General features: G+C 39.9%; 1 protein-coding gene and 1 long non-coding RNA gene across 3 annotated transcripts in view; both read left to right on the top strand.

Moving 5' to 3' along the window:
- ANKRD10 (ankyrin repeat domain 10) overlaps positions 1-24,449 on the top strand; it is a 49,626-nt gene that overhangs the window by 5,339 nt on the left and 19,838 nt on the right. For both annotated transcript variants that reach the window (XM_019524229.1, XM_019524230.1), the window contains exons 2-3: positions 643-795; positions 15,472-15,563. In XM_019524229.1, coding sequence (XP_019379774.1) covers positions 643-795; positions 15,472-15,563 — 245 coding nt within the window. The remainder of the gene's footprint in view (positions 1-642; positions 796-15,471; positions 15,564-24,449) is intronic.
- On the top strand, positions 13,227-15,276 carry LOC109302607. The gene is made up of 2 exons (XR_002098860.1): positions 13,227-14,754; positions 15,134-15,276. It is a non-coding gene; the product is annotated as an uncharacterized LOC109302607 (long non-coding RNA).

Genomic DNA, 24,449 nt, shown 5'->3' with positions numbered 1-24,449 from the left:
CACACACACTATGCAAGCCTAAGGCTTTGTTTTTGAGTTATGCAATCACCTCTATATATCCTATGCAAATGTACATAAATCAAGACAAAAACACTTTTTTTAAATAAAATTAAAATATGTTAAAGTAGGTTTTGTTTGTGGTGTATGATCTGGTGTTTTTCTGGTTCTAAGATAGCAGCCCCCTTCCAAAAGGAATACTTATGGGAGGCAAGGGTGAGGGACTTATGGTGGCAACAGTTGAGGATTATAGGGGAGCGGCATGTGGGGATGGGACTTCTGGTTCCCAGATGGCGACTAGGGGATGGGGCACCTATTAGGGGGGTGAGGCTACACTTGCAGCCTTTGACAGCTCACCAGAACTCATTAAATGGCTCTCCAGCCAAAATAATTGCCTGCTTCTACTTAAGATGTCAAATTTTGTTTATCTTCAAGCAGAAGGAAGTGTTTTTGATTGCTTGATAGTGGCTTAATAACTTTGATATCTTGCCTGATAAGAAACTTAGTATATTTTAATCCAGCAATAATTAATTTAGCTGATACTTTCCTGCTATTTCTTTCAACTTAACTATCAGTACATAACTATCAATTAATATGTATGATGCATAATATTTCTAAATAGTTTTTGTTCATGTATCTTTAAAGCTGGAGTGCCTAATACAGTTAGTGAGAGCTGGAGCTACTGTAAATGCCTCTACAACACGTTTTGCCCAAACACCAGCCCATATTGCTGCTTTTGGAGGACATCCTCAGTGCCTGATCTGGTTGATTCAAGCAGGGGCCAACATAAACAAGCAGGTATGAACTAATACTTTGTTTTGTCTTTGTATCTAAAAGTGTGTTTATGCCTTAAACAATAATTTAATACGCTTATGGAGATTATCAGCATTGTAAAGATCAACTGTGGAAAGCATAAGCATCTCATCAAAATTTATAAAGGAAGTCGGCTGATGACAACTATAGTATGAACTGTATAAGACCACTTAATTATTGAAGAACACTCTTTTCGCACAATAAGTTGAGGTATGGATGGTGGCTTGAGCAAAAGGTTATATTGGATCACTGGGGTCTGTAGCAGAACCACAAATTCTCATGTTAAAAATGCCTATTTTTAATAGATACAGACTTTTTCAGTGGCTTAGTATGTTATGGTCTGCAAAAGTGTCTATACCATATCTAATTAAACCATGGAAGCTGGTAGCAGACCACCATTATTGAGTGAAAATGCTCATTTTAATAAAAAGCAGGGTCTGCATTTATTTTAGCATGTATTTGTTTTCCTAATTTTTCTTTTCTAAGACATAGCAAAATTCTACAAGTTACTTCTTAGTTAGTAGGGAAAGGCTTCTTGCTTCTCCTGAAGATGGAAACAACGAGAAGAAAACTTGTAATGGTAAAGAGGAGCTGAAAAATTGCAGACCAGCAGAGAGACTGAGGCATGCTGTTCTTGGCTAACAACTCAGAGAGGGGAAGGTCCAAGGACCAGTGGTGTACAACTCGAGGTAATTGTGGAGCTCAGACTGGGAGCTGAGGAAATAACGGGGAAGAGACCGAAATGCAAGAATGACTCAAGATATGTTTAAACAACAGGATGAAAGAAAGTAGAAGGAAGTGACTGTAGGACAAGGCAGAGAAATAAGACTAGCAGAGGAGTTAAGATTTGAGGAATAAATTTGTTGTGCTGGAGATTGAAGAGGAGAATTGGGGAGAAATATAAATAGGCAGAAACCTAAAATGGGGTGTCAAGGAAGAAGAGAGTAGCCCATGAGAATAGAGGCATAGGACACAATGGAGCTTCCCAAGGAAATGAGCCTTGGGGGATACTTGGCTGAAATACAGAAGACTCTGAGACACAACAGAAGGCAGAATGATCTTCAGACAGAAGGCAGAATTGAAGAAGTGGACCAGAGACTTACACCAGTGTGAGGAAGAAGCAGGTTTGTGTGCCTGGAGTCTACTTATTAGGGAAAAGATGCAAGATTCTTGCTGAAATTGACCTAGGATAATGATGATTGCCAAACTACAGAAGATTCTCAAAGCAGTAGAGGTTCAAGTGATTTTTTTTTTTCAATAGAACTCCTTCAGCTCATAAAAAGGGGGAGGGGCAAAGGCGTATTAAGATAATGGAGAAAAAAAGATGGCTTGAATTTGTGCTCCAAGGAAGGAACTGGGATATCTTAACCACTGACGCAACCACAGGAAGAGCTCTTTTCTCAAAGGCTAGACTTCATGTGCGTACTTTGGGAAATAGCCTTCTAGGATTAAGGTTGGTACAACTGATAAGAGCATTAAGCTAAGAAAAGAGGGGAGAAGGTAGAGGGGCAGTGTAGGATGACCTCTGTGCCTGGCTTTAGGTCACAGCAAGATATGATAGGGAATAAAGGTATGTCAGTGGGTAGAAGGATGGATGGCAAAGAGGAAGTAATAATAATGATGGGAACAGTAGTAGGCAGGTGATACAGTTAGTGACAGGATAGGATTCTGCTAAGGAATCCTATCAACTAGTGAACTGGGTGCAATTGGTAAGAAACAACTGAAATGTTTGTATGCTACTACCAGGCAGGTGGAAAACAAAATGAAGCAATTTAGGCATAACAATCTTAGATGGAAAACCAAATATGGTAAGAATAACAGAAACATGGTGGAACAGCAGCCATCACTGGAAGACGGTGTTGAAGGGTATGTGCTGCAAAGGAAAGGTAACAAATTAACAATAATTTGCAAGTTATCCTGATTGATTGATTTATTCATTAAATGTTTTTATTTTATAGTCTGCATTATTAAGGAACAATGATAAAACATGGTCATCCTTCCTTAAAGCAATTTTGGCTGTAGAATAATTCTGCTGTATTAGGGTTGGAAGTGTACTTTGGATCCTCAGGATCAAATATGGGTAAAAGTAGAGATCTCCCTAATGGTCTTTAGGGAGTAATGCCAACAATTGCCATTATAGGAAACTTGTCAGATATAAATTGCAGAGCAGATGCTGCAAATAATAGTAGGGTTTATTTATGTTTGGGCCCTGGATCTGATAACAAATACTTCTTTACCAAATAGTTATTGAAACAAGAAGTGATGCTTATTTCTTTTGATTGGCAGTGAAGGCTGTGGTGGACCAGTAGGGGGTGCTCCTGTGCTGAGCCACTCACCTCACTGTGCCTGATCACCTTCCAGGCTCTGAGTGCCTCCCTGGGGGCACCTCATGTCTGGCTGATCCCCTTCCTGGGGCACACCTGCAAGCCTGTAGGTAACGCTGCCACCACTCGGAAGTCTTGGTTTCTTATTGGCTCTGCGCCTCGTGAGGTACACGGGCTTTATAGACCTGAAGGGGGTACTTGGCCTGTTGCAAGAACTTGGGGTGCTTTCCTTTAGTCTGAAGCATAAATAGAGGTCTCCCTTAGCCAGGCCAAGGGGATCCTGTGGTGTAGTCTAGACCCTCTCCCAATAATTCTCCCCTGCTAGGTACAGAGGAGAACTTTATTGATTACAGTGAGTAGGTTTGGAATAGCATATGGGGTGGAGCAATGTCAAAGAATAGCCCTTAGCGCAAACAGTGGCATCGTAGCCTTTGATCACGCATCTGAGTTACTGCAAGCTATGTATCTAGTTAGATCTCGAGTAGCTTACTCACAGGTATCATCCAGAGGAAGGTGGAGATTCCCTTGGGAGGCCAGCAGTTCATTCTCTATGAGTTTCAAGAGAGAGAGTGAGTTTCAGATGGTCCAGCTTCTCTGAGAGTCTTCATCATGGCTGTCACCCTTCCTCCTGGGCAGGCTATAACAAATGGACCTTATAACCTCATTTACCTGATCCAGTGAAGGCCAGCAGTTGTTGGCTGCCAGGCAACCAATTTGAAATGCATCGCTGGTTGCTGGTAGATTGGCAGGGTCTCTAGCCCCGTCCAAGTCATGATGTCATTGCTTAGAACAATAGGGAGTTTAAGCCTCCCCACCACCAAGGTGTATGAGGCCAGTCATGTGGGCAGAGGGAGCAGGTTCCTCCCTCAGGAATGTATCCAGCTCAAGTTACAACTCAGGGTTACCTGAAGCAGATGGGGCAGGGGTGCCTGCCCTCTGCAGTGACCATGATAGCCAAGTTGTCAGATTGCCATCCCAGTCTCTCCCCAAACTCTGCTATCTGCCACAAAGGCATTATAGGAGAGTTGATCATTGGAGATGACTTGGATTCAGTATTCATGTGTGTTGATTCTATTTTTTAAAAGAAGGCTAAAAAGAAATAGGTGTAATGCTAACAGCCTCCATTTGAAAAGGGTAAATGGACAAATTGAGGGAAGTAACTATTCTGGACGTGAGGATCTCAGAGACTCAAAAGAATTTTCAGGTCTCTTCCATGTTCATGTCAAAGGTACTAAAATTATTAGGAAGAGCTTTACAGGCAGGGATAAATTTTACGATGCTCTGCACGACGTGGTCAAAGGAATACCATCAACTGAGCAACTATTCCTCCTCAGAAAATTCAGTGTAAGAGTTGGCGCGGACAACTCATGGCCAGATTGCCTAGGACACTTTGGCATTGGCAAGATGAATGAAAATGGCCATTGACTTCGAGTTCTGTGCCCAAAACCAACTATGCATTACTGATTTCATATTTTTATGGAAAAGTTCATCATAAGGTGTCATGGGGATGAAAGGCGGATATCACCAGCTGTCCTGAACACTGATCACCTATGAGAAGGCTTAAGGGGCTGATGGTTGTTAGGCCTCTTCAGACAACCCCAGGGCCTTTTGTGTGCTGTCTCTGTTTGGGGTGGATTTGGGGGCCAGGGATATACTTAGAGCTACAGCCTACCCTCGTATAACCTATAAATACACAGAGACTCCAATAAAGTTCAAAAGTATATTATAAACTCATGATCACAGCAAAAAAAGATTAATAGTAGGAAACGTACATAACATCAGGCATTAACTGTATACACTGGTTAACTTCAGTATACTGTAAACAGAACTGCCAGGGGCAGCGAAGGGCAGCATCAGGGACTTCACAGGCTCACTGAGCTGGAGTAACAGTCAGGCCCTCAGTTTTTTTCCCTCAGGGGGTACTCAGACTGAGAGTGAAGGAAGGGTGATTGCTGATAATTACCAGTCCAATGGATGATTGAGGTCCTGATCCAATAACACTTTTACAGGTAAATATCCAATTATAATCCAATCCAGTAGGTCACTCCTCTCTCACTGCTACAGTCAGTGCTCATATGCCTCAGACATGCAGGTATGATCACCAACCAAGTAAGCTTGCACACCATTCAAACTTCAAGTCCTCTTAAGCATCCATATTCCAGTCATGCTGAATCGCACTTCAGGATTCCTTAAATACTCACCAAAATTGCACCAGGTGTCAGTCATTCTTCTCACCAATCATGCTCACATGCACATGATACCCTACTATTGTGCTCTCGGCACTCAGATATAGTACATGGTGCTGTACTGGACCACACAAGCTACTGTGCAAGCACCCCAGATGTAAGTGCATCACTGACACCATCAAGGTGGAAAGTTTAGCTGTTCTAGAACCTTCTTACCTCTGAGCATGTGGACACTGATTAGAAGGGATCTTGTGTTATGGACTACATCCAACAGGGACATCCACGATCAGGCCACTGGCACCAACCCAGACCATGTTATTGTTAACAGGAAAGATCTACCTTCAGTGCAGAAGACCCACACATTCCACAGTGCTGACTGTGACACTGACCACTCCCTGATCCTTAGCAAAGTGAGAATTAGAGCCAAGAAACCACATAGAGCAAAACCTAGGAGCAAGCCCAAAATCAGTACCACTGGCACCAAGAACCAAAGGAAATGCCAAGAGTTTGTGAAAGTTTTTGAACTTGGCATGTTTGGGAAGTTGCCATCAAACAAGGCAGAGGAAATTTGGGAAGGCTTAAAAACTGCAATCCATGAAATGGCTAAAGCTATGTTTGAGGAAAAGAGACCATCCAATAAGAAAATTGAGAAACTACCACCTCATCAGCATCAAGCTGCAGCCTATTTGGAACACAGCAAGAAGCCAGTGGAGAACACCAAAGCTAGGCTTTGATAGGCAAAAAAAAAAGTACAGAGAGCAACTAGATGCTGTGCCAGTTAGTATTGGATTAAGCTCTGTGATGGGATACAAACGGCCTCAGACACACGAAACCTAAAAGTCATGTACAGTGGTCTGAAGAAAGCTTTAGGCTTTCAACAAGGTTGGCCCCCTCAAGTCATGGAGCGGTGAAGCCGTTAGATGGAAGCAAGCAGATCTCATAGCTTTGAGATAAAAAGCAGAGTGAAGCAAAGATGTGTTCTTGTCCCCACACTCTTTGAAATCTCAGTACTCCTGAACTACACGTGTAAAGACATGAAAGGTGGAATGTACATTTACACAAGATAGGTTGAAAAACTCTTCAACCTGTCGCAACTAAAGTTAGAAAGGTGCTTATCAAGGAGCTTCCATTCGCTGATGATGCTGCCCTTACAGCCTGTGACAAAGACCTACTACGAGAACTCATGGATTGCCTCTCAAGAGCTTGCTAGACATTAGCTATCACCATCAGCTTAAAGAAAATGATTGTACTAAGACAGGGAGTTCCACAAGATTCATCTATTACCCTTAAAGAGAACCAGCTAGAAGTAGTCCAGAAGTTCAGCTACCTAGGTTGTACAGTGACCACCAGCTTCTCACTGGGGCTAGGGACAGACATTAAAAAAGCCTGAGTTTGAATTGATTCAGTCTTTGCAGGTTAGTCTAACCTACGTAGGTAGAACTGGTTTGCAACTGTACAGACATTCCCTCTGGACTGAAGAAATGCAGGCGCATGCCTGCAGCGGCTCAAGCTAGAAGCCAAAGGACACAAGAGCAACCCTCCCTTCCCTTCGACAGTGCTGAGCTGAGAGTGGGGAGGTATGGCATGGCTCTGGCAGAATGCTCTGATTAGGGAAGGGTATAAACCCCAACCCTGCCTGTGCTGTCCCAGGCTCTTCCCTGCTTGCTGCTGAAGGGGTGGGAGTGTTGCCAGACCTCAGCCTTGGGCTAGCACTCAGTGGGGTGTGTGCAGCGCATGCATCGATGATACTGAGCTTTTCTATCTCCCTCTCCCTGCTTCACACTTTCTGCAAACTGGACAGGCAAGGGATCCAGCAGGGGCCTGATAATACAGTGTTTATCAGCACATCAAGGAAACAAAAGCCTCTCTCATTAGTTCACGCTCTTCTTAAACAGCTTTTTCCAAGGAAGGAATGAAGGGACATTATTAGCTGATCTGTTGATTAGCTCCAGAAAGCCCTAAGCAGACACTGTTCTGTCTGCCTGTCCCAGTGTGTCCGAGCAGGCACACACAGACATCTCTCAGCATTAGCTAGCATGCCACATATCTAGAGTCTGTGGGGCTGGGGTCTGCGCTGTGGGGGATTGGAGTGGGGGGGGGAAGCAAAATCCCTGTTTGAGCAGTGAGAGGGGATGGGGGCAGGGGAAAGCAAGGCAGACCCTGCTGTGCCTGCAGTCTCTGCTGGAGCTCCAGCTAGGGAGCAGAGGGATGGGGCCAGCCCTATTTTCTGAAGCAGACAGCACAGTCCAGGGCTGCAAAGCATCTGGGATGCTGGGGGACTTTGGTTTAACTTAATTCAGGAAGGGGTCTGAGACAGACACTGCATAAACTGGTTTGACCCAGATCCGTTAAGTCTGATACTATATTCAACCAGGTTCATCTCAAACCAGTTACAGACATTTTGAAACTGGTTTATGTGCACTGAACTTATGTTCTGTTGTAGGCTTAAACCAGTTTATGATCACTTAAACTGATTCATGTGTAATGTCTGTCCCTAGCCTGGATGATTAACTTAATGTTTGAATTGAAAAGGCTGCCACCACCTTCAGCAGACTAACTATAAGAGCATGGAACATCTCAAAGCTTACCATCAAGACCAAAATGCTAGTGTACAAAACTTGTGTACTTTTCACTCTTGTGTAATGGGGTAACATGGACAACCTGTGCATATCAAGAGAGAAGCTTCCACTTACACTGTTTACACTGTATACTCAGCATTAAATGGCAAGATAGTTACCAACGCGGAGGTTCTTTGAAGGGCAAATTTACCAAGTGTAACAGCCCTACTCAGAGACACTTGAGCTGGGTAGGCCATCTGAGCAGATTGGAAGATGGATGTATACCCAAGGACATGCTATACGAGGACTATCACAGGGAACAAGAACAACAGGATTTCCCAAGTTTCGCTACAGCAAGCAAGCAGGATATGAAGGCATTTGGAATTGACTAATGGATAACCTTGGTAAGAGATCAGAACAAGTGTTGTCATTGTCTCCTGCAGAGCATCAAAGTTCACAACTGGAATTGGCTCCAGCAGCTTGAAGAGAAGAGTCCATAGGAAGCAAGCAGCTCCCAAACCGCCTAACCATGACGCAAACACTTGCAACCACTGCCACAGATCATGCAAATCTCAGATTAGTCACATAAGATAGTGCAAACCATCTGTGTCATAGGCTTCAACATCTAGAGTCTTGCAGACGAAAGGATGTCAAAGGCAAGCTTAGTTAGATCTCAGACTATTAACATAGATAGCAAAAATAGAAGTATAGCAAAAAAAGAAGTGGCATTCCTGTGCAGTGAAGGTAATTAATTTAAGAATAGGAAAGGCTCAAGAACCTAAGAAAATTTGTCCTAATTTTCAGTAAGGATGATGACGTTGACCAACAGGGCAATGGCAGAATAAGGGGGGTGGGATATGGAAATAGACTTTCCCTCCACAGAAGCGGAAGCAAAATTTAGCTTAACACACTTCAGTTTTGGAGTCACGTTGCACTTCCTGTGGCATGTATTTTTAACAAAGCTATGAAGATAGGGGTTGGGACCATGTGATTAGAGAATAACAATAGTAGTATCTACTTAAAGGGAGAGGTGATTTAGGCAGCTTCCACCTCAATAGCATAAAAGGCTTCAGAGCAGTTTGCAAGGAAAAAATAAAGATGAGGTGGTAAATGGGGGGGTAGGGGGGATGTGAAAAATAATGTGGGTTTACCAGAGCTAGGTCATGCCAGAGTAACCTGATGCCTTTATACGATAAATTCTCCTATAAACAAAGGAGATGGAAAAGATCTGGTGCATCTGGAATTCAGTAAAGTATTGGAAGTGCTGCCACAAGGAAAATTGTTAGTCAAGTTGAAGAAGTAAAGTTGATAAAACTGTCAGGTGAGTAAGGAAGTGGCTAAAGGGGGGGAGGGCTGCACTGAATTAAAAGTCTGGGATGAAATTAGTAGTAGTTCTTCAAGGATTGATATTGGGACTAATCTTGTTTAATACTTTTGTTAGTGACTGACCAAAAAGTGGCAATGTAGTGATGACGTAAGCTAAGGAAAAATTAAATGCAAAAGTATTGGAGTATTTTACAAGAAGAACTAGATAACCTTAAGGACTGAAGTAACAACAGTTCCTACTCTTAATTTCTACTCTAAGCTGGGAATTTCCCAGTTGGAAGCCATTTATATGGAGAAGGACTTGGTAGCTTATGAACCATTCAGTGTTAACACACTATGTAAAAGGCAGTTGTAATCATAGGATGTATTGGGTGACACATTTTTCAGTAGGAGTGGGGAAGTACTAGTGCCACTGTGAGACTGGAAAATTACATATGGTTCTAGTCATTTATATTCAAGGGGGAGAAATTCAAACTGGAACAGGTGCAGGGAAGGGCTACCAATGCTTTGGAGTGATGTAACAGTTGAAGCACTTCAAATGCTTCAGGCATATATGCCCTGTGAAGTGGTCCCAAAATGTCTTAAGTGCTCCAAAAATAACCCTGAATAAAACAGCAAGTATTTGGGAGAGCTTGCACTTTCAGTGAGCTGAATGCCTCTCTGTGGCCTGACACACTTAAAAAGTACATCTGTCCAAGGCCTAAGATAGTGATGCTCAACTTTTTTTAACAAAAGTGGGCCAAATATTAAAATTGAAAATGGGCCACAGGCTGCATAGGGAAGTATTATATTTTTTGTATTTTTGCATATCCTAATATTGAGTATTTTACATAATATTAGAAAGGAAAGCATACATTTTTTAGTAATTTTAGGTTTATTGATATAAATTTAAAAAGTTCAGTATTCTGTAGTATTAATTTAAACTTTATAAAAATAATTAAAAAATCATTACAAAAAATAAAACCAGCCATAAGACACGACAATAAAATAATTCTTTCAGATCACAGATGGAGATTGCTCAGCTGGCAGCACTGTACCATAAGCTACTTGCTCTTCCTTGTGCCCTACCACTGTTTTCCTGAAGTGGAGAGTCATGGCCAAATGGTGGACATAGGGCTATGCGGTGCCCCAGAGCAGTGAGGCTTTCTTCAAAACTTGAAATTTGTATTTTCAGATGCTGTAGCCAGCCTTGTGCTATGCCAGAGCCCTGTGGGCATGCGTGCGTGGAACCACCAAGGGTGGGTCTCCACTGCTTTTCCAGCTGCCAAAGTTTTCATGGGGCTCTAGAGCTCAGCAGCTGAGAATCCCTACTGTTTGCCTCCCTCTTCCCCATTGAATTCAGCAGCAGGAAAAAGGGACTGAGTGACAGTGGTGGCATGCATCGTGTGGGCTCCAGAGCTACATGAAAGTTCTGAGCCCATGGGCACATCAGCATGGATTTAACAGAGATTGAGCACCCCTGGCCTAAGATAATGGGGGAAATTGAGAGTTTTATAAGGAGAAGACAAGCTTGTCTAGAGCCTTGCAAAACAGGCTCAGAGGATATGATTACTCCCATCTCCATCTCACATCTATTTATAGACAGCAAATATCAAGGCTATTTATAAACTGATGGACCCTTTGGCGCAAGAACAAATGGATATAGAAACTAACCATAAATTTAGACTGGAAATTAGAGAAAAGTTTCTAACATAAGTACTATTCTGTCTTTATTTTGTAACATTAATTTAAAAAGGTCTACTCTTGTTGAACTGTGCGCTCATCTATCCCCATTGCGCCTATCAGGAAGAAAAAACCTACTTCCTTCCTTCCCCCACAGTCCTTCCCAACCCTTTCACACTTCTTTGTGGAAGTGCTTCAGAATGAATTGACTTTTGAAATTCAGCCTTGTAAGTTCAGGGATGGGATCATTGCTTTTTCAGTGAGAATTATTTTTGTTTTCTAGCCTTGCATAACTGCCAACATGCCTATTTTCCTCATGCTCAACAAAGAACTGGTTTTCACCTAAAACTTTACTGTAAATAATTTGGCATCCTGGGGATTTTAGAAGTAGATGTGATTAGAATTTTGACACATTAAGCACAGAACACTTATTACAGGTGCTGTAAACAAACACAAAGTTATTTTTGTGGCTAATCCACTAAATCTTTACTTGGAGAGTAGTGTTGCTCCCTCCACAGCCTCAGAGGTTGCACAGGAGGGCGTTATTGTATTGACTGTCCTAGGTCAGTAGGTGAAAAAGGACTAATAGCTCCTTTTTAAGGAATATCCCTCTCTTTTGGGGGGGGGCATTTAGCCCCATTCATGTTCAGGGGTTTCTGGCCTGTGTTACGAGACAACTGGATTTACTATAGCCTTGTGATTTGTGAGCACTTATAGGTGGGAGGGCTTATAACAGAGGCAGGCAAAATACGGCCCACAGGCCAGATCTGGCTTACGAGGCAATTTCATCTGGCCTGTGGGTGCCCACTAATTAATTGTAGCCCACCCAGCCCATGCACCTTGCTCGCACCTACATGGGCAAAAGCCAGCACGTAGCGTCCAAGTGGAGCTGCTGCTGCTACTGCTGCAGCTGGCAGGGGACCTGCTTGGCTTCTCTGGCATCCCACTTGCTCCAGGCACCAGGTATGGAAGCAGTGAGGACGGAGCTGCAACTGGGCAGGAGTGCAGAGCATAGGGCTGGGACTGGCAGCAGCATGGAACCTGTGCCCGGTGGGGGCAGGAGTGTGGGAGTGCAGAGCTTGGGTGAGCAGGGTGTAGTGGCATGTGGCTCAGACCAGTGCTGCCATGTGGTGGCAAAAAGTGCAGCAGCTGCTGTCAGCTCTTGCCCCATGTTCTGCGCTTCTGCCCAGCTGCAGTTCCACCCCTGTCACTTCCCTACCTGGTACCTGGAGTGAGTGGGACACAGGGAATCCCAGCAGCTCTCCCAGTGGTGGCAGCAGTGGCCCTGCCCAGGACTTTGCTGGGAAGCAAGGGGTGGGGCTCCCCCCGTCCCACTTTCAGCAGATTGCTGAGACCTGCATGACAGGGAGTGGCGAAGACAGCCAGCTTCATTGCATGGGGCTTCCTCCAGTGGCGCACGAGTGCTGGGAGCTGCATGTGCACTGTGCAGAGCTCTGTGCCATGGAGGTGGGCCAGCCTGACTGCGCTCAGTACTGCCACGTGCAGCACTGGCCAGAGCTGCTACAGTGAGGCCTCTGCACCATGGGGGGCAAAATGTGTGTGTGTGTGGGCGGGGGAGGGCTCCCCTACCCTCCCTCACACCTTTCAAATGCCACAACCACAGCCTCCCCCGCAAGTCACCACGTACCCTATTGTCCCCCAACGTGTACAGCCACATCCCCTCACAAACTCCCCTCCCCTGCACACGCACACTTTCCATAATATTTAAGGGGAAGACTTTATTTTTCAGTTAATATGTAATCACTAATATATACACTATGCAAACAAAAATTACGACACAATATTTTTCATAATAAAATTAAAAGATGTTATAATAGGTTTTTGACTTTTAGTCAGTAGGTGTTTTATTGTTTTTTTTTCCCGTTTCCAAGATGGCAACCCTTTCCTCCCAAAAGGCGGACTTCCACTGGCAAAGGTCAGGGGTTAGGAGAGGGACTTCTGGCCCCAAGATGGTGACCAGGGGGCGGGACACCTGTCATAGCCTGGGTCTGCCCTTTGCAGCTCTCGACGGCTCACCAGAACTCATTAACTGGCCCTCCAGCAGAAATAATTGTCTGCCTGTGGTTTATAAGTTCTTCCTCTGGCCTGGGGCTTACTCATGCTGGGAAGAAAAATTCCCTTCACCATTGTTGTCTATCTTGATATTACTGTCAGAGCAGGTCTTTCTGTAAACTTCATGCCAGTCAACCCTTTTAGGGAGTGGGACCAGGCAGTGTGGGGAACTTTCCCCTATGTTTGTTTCCATCTCTCCCAAAAGCAGGGACCATGTGGCATAGGTCATGTTTTAGAATTCAGTGCTATCATAATCTGTTGTGTGAGAGGGGAATATGGCTCATCACAACCCCAGATAAGACCAAGCACCTTATATTTGGGAGGGCAGAATGAAAGGGTTTTTTTCCCATAATTATGGCTGTATAGAAATAGAACTTAATGTTCTGCCCGCTCACCCTTTATCTCATGCTTAACTAAAAGGTGAAACCCTAGCTGCTGCTGAAGACTGATCTCCATGGGTGAATCTGTGATTTTGCAAAGAGTTTGAACAGTGCAAAAGAGGGAAAGAGAGACCCAGGAGTAGCTGGTGCACACCCAAACTGCCAGAAGAACAGTTAGCTTGATTAGTGAAACATCAGCTGTTTGATTAATAATGATACCGCTCCTACTGCACTTGTGGAGCAGGATTCAGTGTATGGTGAATCTGTTCTTGGTGGAAAATCACCTTCTCTGCTTAAGACATATACCCCAATTTTGGGGGCTGTGTTTTGGGGAAAAAGGCTTATGTGGTGTGCAAACAAGTACTGGATGTGGGTTTAGGTTAGAAGGCAATTCCTAAGGAAGTGGGGAATGGGGTTGGGGGCTCCAAATGTCTACCAGTGTAGTGAGAACATGAACCCTTCTTTCTTGACTTGCTAATCATTAGATGAGAGGAAGAAGGCTTTCAGCAGTGCTGCTGGGACCAGCTAAATAGGATGCCCAGCTACTGGCAGTCCTCCAGTAGGTGAAATGGATGACCATAGAAAGAATAACCTGGAATGCATGGATGATTGCTAGATAACTCGAGTGTGCTTTTTAATAAAGCTGCAACCTTCTTAAGCTACCTTCTTAGTGTCTCATCTCTTTTCCTGTAGCATGTGGGACAATTGCAATGTATCCAATGGAAGAATTTGGAAAAACAGGTCTGTTGCATCAATCAGCAAAATTAGGATTTATTTTAATAGTTTATGTGAAAATGATCCAAAGCAGTAAGTTAAAATCTTAAACTGAAACTATGACCAATATTGTATGCTTGTCTTTGTTTTTTTGGCAACTTGACTATTTGATGCAACTTGCTGAGAGGACACTTACCCATAGGCCTAGGCCAGATCTGAAAACTTGTCCTGAAAAATCTGAAGGACAAAATCTAGGGCATTTTTTTTCCTTTCAGGATAACTCTTAAATTGCCCATATACCAAGAACATGTAAAAGAAAAAGTTTCTAGGCATCATGACTACAGAGAGAATCTTCCAGATATGAAGAGTGCAACCACTGTAATAAAATCCGCCTTTGTCTGTAGGTACCTGAAACAGTAACATAGATATGAACTCCCTGTTTTCCTTTTAATCGGATTGGAGCTCAGTTCTGAAGCAGTGACACTTGCCACTTAAAAACTTAAAGATCCTTTTCACAGATGGAGGTGAGGTTAGAAGAAAAGCACATAGGTTAGGAAGTGGCAATTGCTGAAGTGGGAAATGGAGAGAGAGAGGTACAAGAGATTCAGAAATGCTGGAAGGAAAAAAGAATCGTATTCTCTTGATCTAGGTGCCACTTCCCAACAAGCTCAGGGTGGTTTACAGTAAGACGACACAATAAGGCTGCCACCTGAAGATTCAGGTGAAACAGGTTCCTAGTTCTCCACTCCTGTTCCCCCCCTCCCCACCACAACTACAAACAAGTGAAAATGGGAGGTTGCATCACCTCCATGGTGCATATCCCAGTTCTCCCCAGGTCATGTGGTTTGCCCACCACTCTCTGCCTTGAGTGAACCAATTGAAATTGAATCCAGACAATTGATGTTACTGTCATAATGAATATGACAGTATAGAACAGAAATTCAGTTTTATGGCCTTATCCTCCCTTCAGTTTTTGTGCATGTCACCTAATGCCAACAAAAGATCTATTCTGAATGGAAGCTATGCCCCTGGTTCACAGCTGTATTACCAGTAAATGAAGTTTACATGCCTACTCTAGACTGTCCATTCCTCCTTTAAAGGCTCTTTGCAGAGATGGGAATTGCGTGAAAGAGAAGAATGTTGGAGTGATGTTGTAGCTATGATGGTCCAGGAAAAATGCCAGGAGGCAAGGATTATTACAAGGGATGCATTTTATTAGACCATTGTATGGGGGGAAGGGGCAGACCAAGGATTTTTTTTTAAATGAAACATTCAATCTAGTTGAGAGCCAGCAGAGTCTTTAAAATGCTAATAAAGGAGCGGTTGCATTCATTAATTGATTATTACTGTGTCCATTTTCTTAATTAAAGTCAGGAATGTTTAGGAACTTCAATTTTTGAAGTGGTGGTACTTGACAAAATATAATGTACTTTTACAGGATTATGTTGGTGAAACTCCTATTCATAAAGCAGCACGGTCTGGTAGTATGGATTCCGTAAGTGCCCTTGTGGCTAATGGAGCACAAATAGAGTAAGTGTGGTTTTTTGTTTGGTTGGTTGTTTTGTATCTAACATAGGACAGTAAACACAGATGCTAATAAAATTGAAAAAGAGTAGTTAGATTTTTTATTAAAAGAAAACATCAATAAGACATATTCAATTATAGTAACGCTCAAGATTTTGAATATGTCTAATAGTAAACATTTTAACTGATACCAGTACATTAAGCGCTGAATGTATAGTTAGTAAAACATTAATTTCAATTCTGTGAAATGCCCCAAAATTTTATGTTGTATCTAATAAATATTTATCTAAAATACATTATACATAATACTGAAGAAATTTAAACATCAGAGCAAATACCATTATTTGGGGGAATAAAAACATTTCACACACTCTTAACTATTCAGTATTTTTTTATTAGTATATTGTATATTTGCACTGTTAACTTTTTTCTTTAAAGGTTTATGTACTGCAAAAACATTCAGAAAATCTCACAAACTTTTGCAACTTACAGCATGGACAAAATGGATGCAGTTTTCACCTAGAAATGTTGAGTATAAGCTCTATGGCTTATAATAACGTAAATACTTTAGTACCTTGTTTTAATTAGAATTAGCTTATTATTTAATGATAATTAGTATTTTGTATTTTAATCTACAATATGAAACTGAGTTTTAAGTGAAATAAGAATCAAGCAGTTAATACCTTGTTTAACCCTTTGGTTTCCATCTTACTGTTTTAATAATGCACCAGTAAATCTGTCTTAAAATGAAACTTTGCTATGTTACTGTAAAGTGTCCACAAAATATAATAATCTGTAAGTTAATAACACAATTGTCTTTAGGAAAATGGTACTAACAACTATTATGCAGCTGTCAGGGTCAAGTTTTGATGCATTTCATGAAAACACTTGATACTGACATTCACGTTTTGAATTGAGGACCGAGACATTCGCTTTCAGATGTCTTGAGGTAAAGTTGAATTGAAATTTACGGTGGAATTGAGCAAACCTTAATTATCATCATCAATTAGTATGTAACCAGTCAGTTTTATAACTCTCAGAAAGGATAATATCAATATATACCCATAATATTCATATATAGCTAGGAAATAAACATAAATGTAGTAACTTGATATACTCCAAGTAAAAATAAATAGTGATTTTCATGGGGTCTTTAATGTGCAAGCAGTACAAGTTAGTAGTTTTTGATGACTGGACTAAACTCATCTTTCATTTTTAACATGTAGGCAAAAACTGCTCTTAACCTTCAAGAAATGAGTAAACTTTGGCCAAAACTATTCTCTTCTTAATGTAGAATAAAACGCAGCAAATAGTGCACTGTAATAGAAAAAGATTTTAGATTACTAGTTTTGGTATTTCGTTATTTATACGTGCTTTAGGTGTGCGTATGGGCGTATGGACACCTTTTATGTACAAATAAAATACCATGCCCTGCTTTGAAAGATTTATAGTGTTAGACCCCAGTAATCTAGTCTGATTTACTTAAATGGGCCTTGAGTCTGCTTTCATTCCAGCTTTAATGCAGTCAGTGTCTGCAGATCAGTTAACAGAATTTGGGCCTCAAAGTATATTATGTTTTACATGGAGTGAAATTCTTGCCCCGGTGATCTTGGGAAGAGTTTAGCTGTTGAAGTCCATTGGACTGAGATTTCTCCTATGGAATCTAGTTTTCATATTTAATTTCTTAAAATTAGGTGGATTCCATAAATTAGCACTTGAAAGGAATAGTAATAAATTATCAGATTTGAAAAATGGGCCCACAGCTGATGGTAAACTGATTTTTTTTTTTTTTTTTCCTTCTTTTTTGGCAATGTCTTAAAAAGCAGTACTGCTCCTTGAGTACTAAGTTTGTCTCTCTTATATTCCCTGGTCTCAAGTTAAAAGTGGACTCTTCCACTTCGTTACAGTAACTAAAAATTCAGTCACAGGATAGTAAGATACTTATTATATAGGATAATTGAAAGATTTGTTAACACTCTGAGCACAAAACCATATACAGTTCTGGTATAAGAAAATATAATGTCCTAAATTTTTAGTTAGTTGTGCCCACCTATGCTGATAGTATTTTTGGCCCTTTCATTTCATGGAGATTTGGTCTTCTAATTCTGTCTTCTATAGATAAATTCTTTGTTTCTTTATATCGTGTTTTTGCTGTTAAAAAACATACTTGAATGAAGATACAGAGGATAACCTAAGCAAGTGTACAAACACCTGACACCACATGTATACAGTATGCACTTAATTTCACATTTTCACTCGTCTTTGTAAAAGTAACTCAAGAATATTAAGACTCAATTATAATATTAGTTGTAGCAAAAATTAATATTGTAATTTTTTTGAATGTGTGTTTTATTGAAGACTGATAATGGAAATAGTGCTTTTTGAAATTTAGTGCATAATGTAACTTGAGTTACCAAAATCCATGATATCTGTTTTTTACACTATTCTTTTATTACTCGTACAGCTGAATTGGAAGCTAAGGAATGCTGACTATAGTTAGGTTTTTTTCCCTTACTGGACATCTGATGAGCATTTTAGTTTAAATAGAAGGACCTTAAAGAGGTAAATTTATTTGACTTTATTTCAAATGTGATAGTTCATCATTCTTATAAAGAAATATAGTATGTTGCAGTCTAATTTGACTAAGTTGTTGAATTCTTTTTCTAATTGATGAAAGAGAATTTGGGTCTCTATTCCTTTGTAAATTTTTAATAGTAAAACAATATAAAATGTACCCCAGTAAAAATATTTTGATTTTTTTTTTGTGGTATTTACCTTCTCATTTTAGCTGAAGCATATTCTGTATGTCCTACAGCCATAAAAATGGTTGCTCCACTAACTATGGTATTCATGGACTCTTGAAGAGGGGAAGCAGGTGGTCACAATGCCTCATATGAGTGAAAAGGTTTGCTGTGTAACTGACTTTTTAATGTGGATAATACCTTTTAAAGTATCCATAATAACTGCTGGGTTTTTATTAAAAAGACATAATAGAACAATTCATATTTTGTCAAGTGTGTTTCAGATTAAAAACGAGTGTTCGCATATCTTTTAAAGAAAAGGCTTCTTGGTGCCAGGTTTTCTTTTGCCCTTTCAATGCATCTTTTTCAACATTATATATTAACACATTTTAAAAACTTGCATTGTACTCTTCTTATAAAAAGAATACTTGACTACAAACAGAGACATAAATAGTTGGATAAACAGGAAAGAAAGTCATACTGGATATATTGTTAGTGTTAATTAAATTAATAGGAAACAGTTTCTCACACTTATATTGGTGTGTGTTGCATCGAGCATCACATCTGTGAGTACACCATTTTTTTTCTGGTTTATGAACAGTTCAGACTTCTACAGCTGCCATTTGAGCAGCCATATCCTACTACTAAGTGCAATGTCTTGGCATGACTGATGGAAAGAATGCCTACTAGTTGTTCGTTCATCTGTATTCTGGCAGAGAGACGTGTTAAGATCAAGATTTGGTTTGGAACGTGTTCATCTAATTGAACCCACAAGATCTTCATTAAAAGCAGTTCTTTTGTTTACACTAATGAAATCGGGAAGAAATTCCATACATTTTTCTTGCAGCACGCTTGCTCTTGAAATTGATTAGTAAGCCCTAATTTCTCTGAGGCAAGTTCTGTAAAGTCTTTTGGCAAAAGAGTTGTTGCACCATGCTAGGAGATGAAATAATACTGCTGGGATAAACATGCCAGTAACATTTGAAATAATTAAATAAGTAGTAGAAACAAATCTGCTTTTGCCAGGTGACTGATCTGCATCATCAAGCTGCTTCATTTATTGCAGCTCTTGTTCACTCACAGGTCTCAGACAGTTTTTTTGCTGGAAATATTATGGAGTACATTTGAATGAGTAACTTTTGTCATGCGGGTTGAATAGTGTCCTCAACACTGTTTTCAGTTTATAAAAACATTTTCTCATTTCCTGTTGTGCTGTTGATTTGATTTGATTTGATTTATTTATTTATTTATTGTATTTGCAACTCTTTTTCTTCTCATCACAACTCTTTCAATTTTTACTTGACTATTCCTATTTGCCTGCGTTTTTCTGGAGTTATGGGTATTTTTCCTGAGCAGATACTTGTTAGGTATTCAAGTGTAGATCCTTGTAAAGCTTCTGTAGTTATGTTTGTCCTTGCCTTCTTTCTTAACTGAACTCTAGTTGGTTTCCTTAATTATGTTCTCCTGTGTGATTCCTCAGCTTTCATTTTAGCTAATGTTTTTCATTGCAACTTCATAGACTTTTATGTTTCTCCAAGATTTGATTTTCACCACTTAGATACTAAACTGAGACTTGCATTTCATGGTAACTGACAGCTTAGAAATGTGTTTAAAAAAACCAGTCAGTTCTCAGTCAATTATTCACCAATTGGAAGGGGAACAATGCTCTCTACTCTGAATTCTCTACTTTAGGATTTACAAACACTTTCATTTGTTTAGCTGTACTTTTTTACCTATCAGGTATGTGACCCTTGGAATTCTTTGAGGTCTTTATCCTTCCTCTTTCAGATTCTAGGTACCACATGCCTCTAATTGCATTTTTAATGTTCTTTGTTTCCTCACTTGAGTAAATCAATTACCATGTCTCTACCATTGAGTTGCAACTAGCTAGTATTGTTACACACTGTTCATGTAAAATGCCACTTCTTCCTTGTGGGAGAATGTTGTGGCTTCTAAACGGACACTCCATTTAGAAAAATCATATAGCCTCTGATAATCATGTTCTTCCTTACAAATAATAATACTGTTAATGCTTAATGATGATTTTTCATATCACTGGTATTAGATTCTTTGCTGCAGAGGTACAAAGATTTACTATGATAAGCTACATAAGCTGACTATTTCAAAACTAAAGATCTTATTTTCAATTTCTCCTGTTCCAAACATATTCCCATGCCCCATACAAAGCAACTGACCTGCTGAGCTAAATTTTAAATTAAATTATCAAGGCATTCAGTGCAAAAGTTATCTAATCCGTCTAAGCCTTTTCATACTATCAAAGCATCTCACCAATCCCAAAAGTGTGAGTCTTACAGGATTTCTTCCCCCCTTTTTATTGCCTTATACATTGACCCTCCGTGTTGTAGGAAGGTAAGATCTACCACATTTCACTGTGAAAGTGGGTTGCAGTTCTAGTCTATTTACTGAGTGTTTCTGTTGTATAGAGAAAACAAGCATCCATCATACTGATTTCTTTCTTGAGATTCTTCTTTTTACAGAGGGATATTGTGTACGTAATTCATGAGTTCAGAGTGAAGTGATTCTACTGGTTGTTTTGCCAGCTTCAAGGAGTGCTTTTCTAAGGAAGGTAGAGGGACATGTACCAGGAAAGCTGTTTAAATAAATTTAGAGTCAGAAAACAATGAGGTTCAGTCTCCTAGCTGTAGCCCAGATTGTCAGATAACCAGGAAAATTCCTGCCTTCAAATTCTGGTTGGTCTGAGAACAGATATTTTTAGGAAGAATGGTATTCTGTAATGTAATGCAGAGCAGCAGAAACTACTAACATTATCATAGACCACAGAGAAATCCAAAAATATGAGACAGTTTAAACTTTACCCATTATTTAGAATTGGGATCTAGTTTCTTGCATGTTTGTAGGCCAACTTGTGGAATGAATGGGTCTATTTCTGTTGTGGAGGGGAAGGGCATTATATTTGGTATGCAGGTCCTCTGAAGATGGGCAATTCAGAAGAGATTAACTTTTTTTTTTTTTTTTTGAAGATTATAGTAGTAACAGAAAGTTCTGTTTTCTGGCAGGCTGAAATACTTCAGGATTACCAAGTAAACCATGATCTGAAAGAGTTGGGTGTTCCATAATTTTAGCAGTTGCTGTAGTGATAATGGATAATTTATTATGAAAATAGGATTCAGGAAATGTGACTAGCTTTGTGTGGGGGGCCCAGACATTGTGATAGAGTCGTAACAAGTTCTCCCCTTTGTCTGTTCTGTTAAATAACCTTTGCCTACATTCATGACTTTTATATTTTACTGTGTCCCCTACTGTCCTAATCCCTCTAGGTAGTTTTCTCTGTTGTCTAAGTTTCAGTTCTCATGTTCCCAACAGATTTAGTTATGGTTGAATTTATATTTAGGAACAAGTGGCAAAGAAATATTTGAAGTTGTCACAAGGGGTACTGAAATTTGGTCAGAGAAATGCTTTAAAAACTTTACTGTCTGGAACTGCAGCTTTCAGGAAGCATCTCATGGGTGAATACCTGACAGAATTATCTTTGTAGAATACATATACATGCTTTGCCAGCCCTAGCTTGAGAACCAAGGGCAACTGCACATTAATACTTAGTAGTTCGAGAACAATTCCTTTTTTGTATTTTGTAGTATTAGTAATAAAGCTACATTTCCCTTTTAGGTGGAACAAAAACTTCCTTTCATACAAATCCAAAGCTTGCCTTATAAACTTGGATAGCTTTTGAATCCAGAAAGTCTTCTGTCTCCTGAATTAAGGAGCCATAGGGTTGGAATGTCTAGGACAGTGCGTCACAACCAGTGTCTTGAGATCCTTTTAATGGTGCTACAAAGTGCCCTGCAATATTGGCACTCTCTGGTATGCAAAGCCATACATGCAATTCACAAGATGAAGTTAGAGATTTCAAATAGGATCCATAGCATCCAGACTGTTCTGACCTGTTGTGGTCTGAGTTCTTGGCAACAAAAGAAGAATTGCTCTGTTTTTCCGTAGGAAAAAAAATATAAAGCTGAAGAGCTGACGTATTTTCTGAGGGTTGTCTTGAGTCTAACAAGGGATGTCTTGAGTCTAAAAAAGTTGAGAACCTCTGCACAGAATGGAGATTCACTAATCTTAAACCATCTCAGAGAGATGTCTATCCAGCCTCTTCTTGAAAACTTCCAGCGAAGGGTATTGGAGATAATCGACTCCAAACAGCCATCTTGTAGCAGAAAGTATTTTAATTCTCTGAGATGATTTGAAGTCGTCGTCTTTACACAATTACTGGAAGCTAATAGAGCTATTCATTGGTCTTTAAACTGGCTATTTCTCCTTTTTCTTCAATATATTTCCATTTTTCAGTTGACATTAAAAAAAACAACCTTTGAGATGATTATTTACACCTTCTGTAGTTTCACTTCTAGGGTGTATGTCCTTCATTTTTCATAGTGAATATTTGGATCCAGTGTAACTGGTTCTTCTATTTTGTAGTTCAGGGGAATTCCACAGCGTTATTTAGCCTATTTGGCATCATACTTTTTCTTCGTTACATTTTCTGTCCACAAGTTGCCATTAGTCTTCCTTGTATATGTAATACATCTTCTGTAACAACATATTTAATAAGGCATGTAATATTCTGCTGTTCTTCAGTAGTTGTTTTTCCCTGCGAGGATCCTAGTTCCTCAAATTTGTGTTTTGTTTTGATTTTTAGATAACTTTTGGGTGCTACTCTCCCCTCAGTGAGTAAGGAGACATGAAATTCTCTTCCTGTTAGGTTAAATACCACTGTTGCAACTTCTGTTCCAATATTTTAATGAATACTTCTACTACAGAAGTGTGGTTTCTTTAATTCCTCATCTTCCTCTATAAACAGAACAGCTTCAGCCATAACATTTCTGGCTTTACCAACATAGACGATCCACTTCCCATATGACACAGTCATTTGACATAGCAGCAGTGCTGCTAGTTTGTCAGTTAAGTTTGCATTATGGGGCCTAGTCTGGAGTCTGGTTTGTTTGTTTATGACCATATTTTACATCAAACTGAATTACTTGTACAGCAGGAAGGCTTTTGTTTGCTGGGAACATACCATCTGTGGTGTCTCGAGGGAATTCTTTTTCTTTAATTTTATATGGGTGGAAAACATCTTCTACCTGATACACTATTGCTTAGAGAAGCAGGCTATCACTTGGAAAATTATCATAATCTCTCACAACATGTCTTGTAAACTATGTTTTGTTACATAATAAATTTCCCAAACCTACTTGAAAATCTACCAATTATACTTACTAGTCAAAACCCAATAGTAGTATCTTGTTCAGCATATTGATGCAACTTAAGAATTTCTTGGAGAGAGAAATTGACTAGATCCTTCAGAGAAATTGACATCTGATGGATATACTTTTGGTTCCTTCTCAACACTAAGCATCTAAGATGAAAACCCTGCGTTATAACATAGACTCCTTGTAAGCTAGACCAAAAAAGCAACAAATACACCACAATATAAAAATATTCAGTATAGCAGTTGTCAACACCCAACTTGCATGCAGCCTTATATTTCACCAGTGGTACTCTGTCTAAATTTGTAATATTTTTAATGTTTAATGTTAATGATTAGTAAACTTGCCAGATTTTTCTTGTGCCAGTATATGCTCAGCAGAAAGTGGTGGCATCAAGAAGTTGCTTACAGTACCTGTGAAATTCTTAGAAATCTTTCTACAAAGGCTCGGAGAAGTGACTGAGAATATGGCAAGGTTTAAAAAAAATATTCATAAAAATGTATCTTCCATACACCATGACTGTAGATGTAAAATGAAAACCTGGCACCAATTTCTTGTTTGCCTAGAAGTCCATTATGTATTTTCACGGCTTTCCCAGAAAGTCATAAATCTTGTTTTAATTGAAAATATTTTACTTTCTGCAATTACCTAAAGAATGTATGTTTAAAAAACTTACTTTGCAACTTTTGTACTTGGACACCAAAGGGTTAAAAAAATTTTAAGTGTAGTATTTTAAAGGTCATTTTGCTTTAGAAATTTTAGACTTAGTATACTGATGTTTGTAGGAAAAGGGTTTTTCTCATTGTGGGCATATTAGTGTTCTGATTCTTTTTTTTAATCCTTGTTGTATGCTAATTTTTGTATAGGCATAGTTACTAATTTATTTGAAATACAGCATACTAAATTTA

This window comes from Gavialis gangeticus, unplaced genomic scaffold (genome assembly GCF_001723915.1).
Source record: "Gavialis gangeticus isolate Ggan-Ray unplaced genomic scaffold, GavGan_comp1, whole genome shotgun sequence".
NCBI lineage: Eukaryota > Metazoa > Chordata > Crocodylia > Gavialidae > Gavialis > Gavialis gangeticus.
This window is presented reverse-complemented; position numbering and strand designations above follow the sequence as displayed.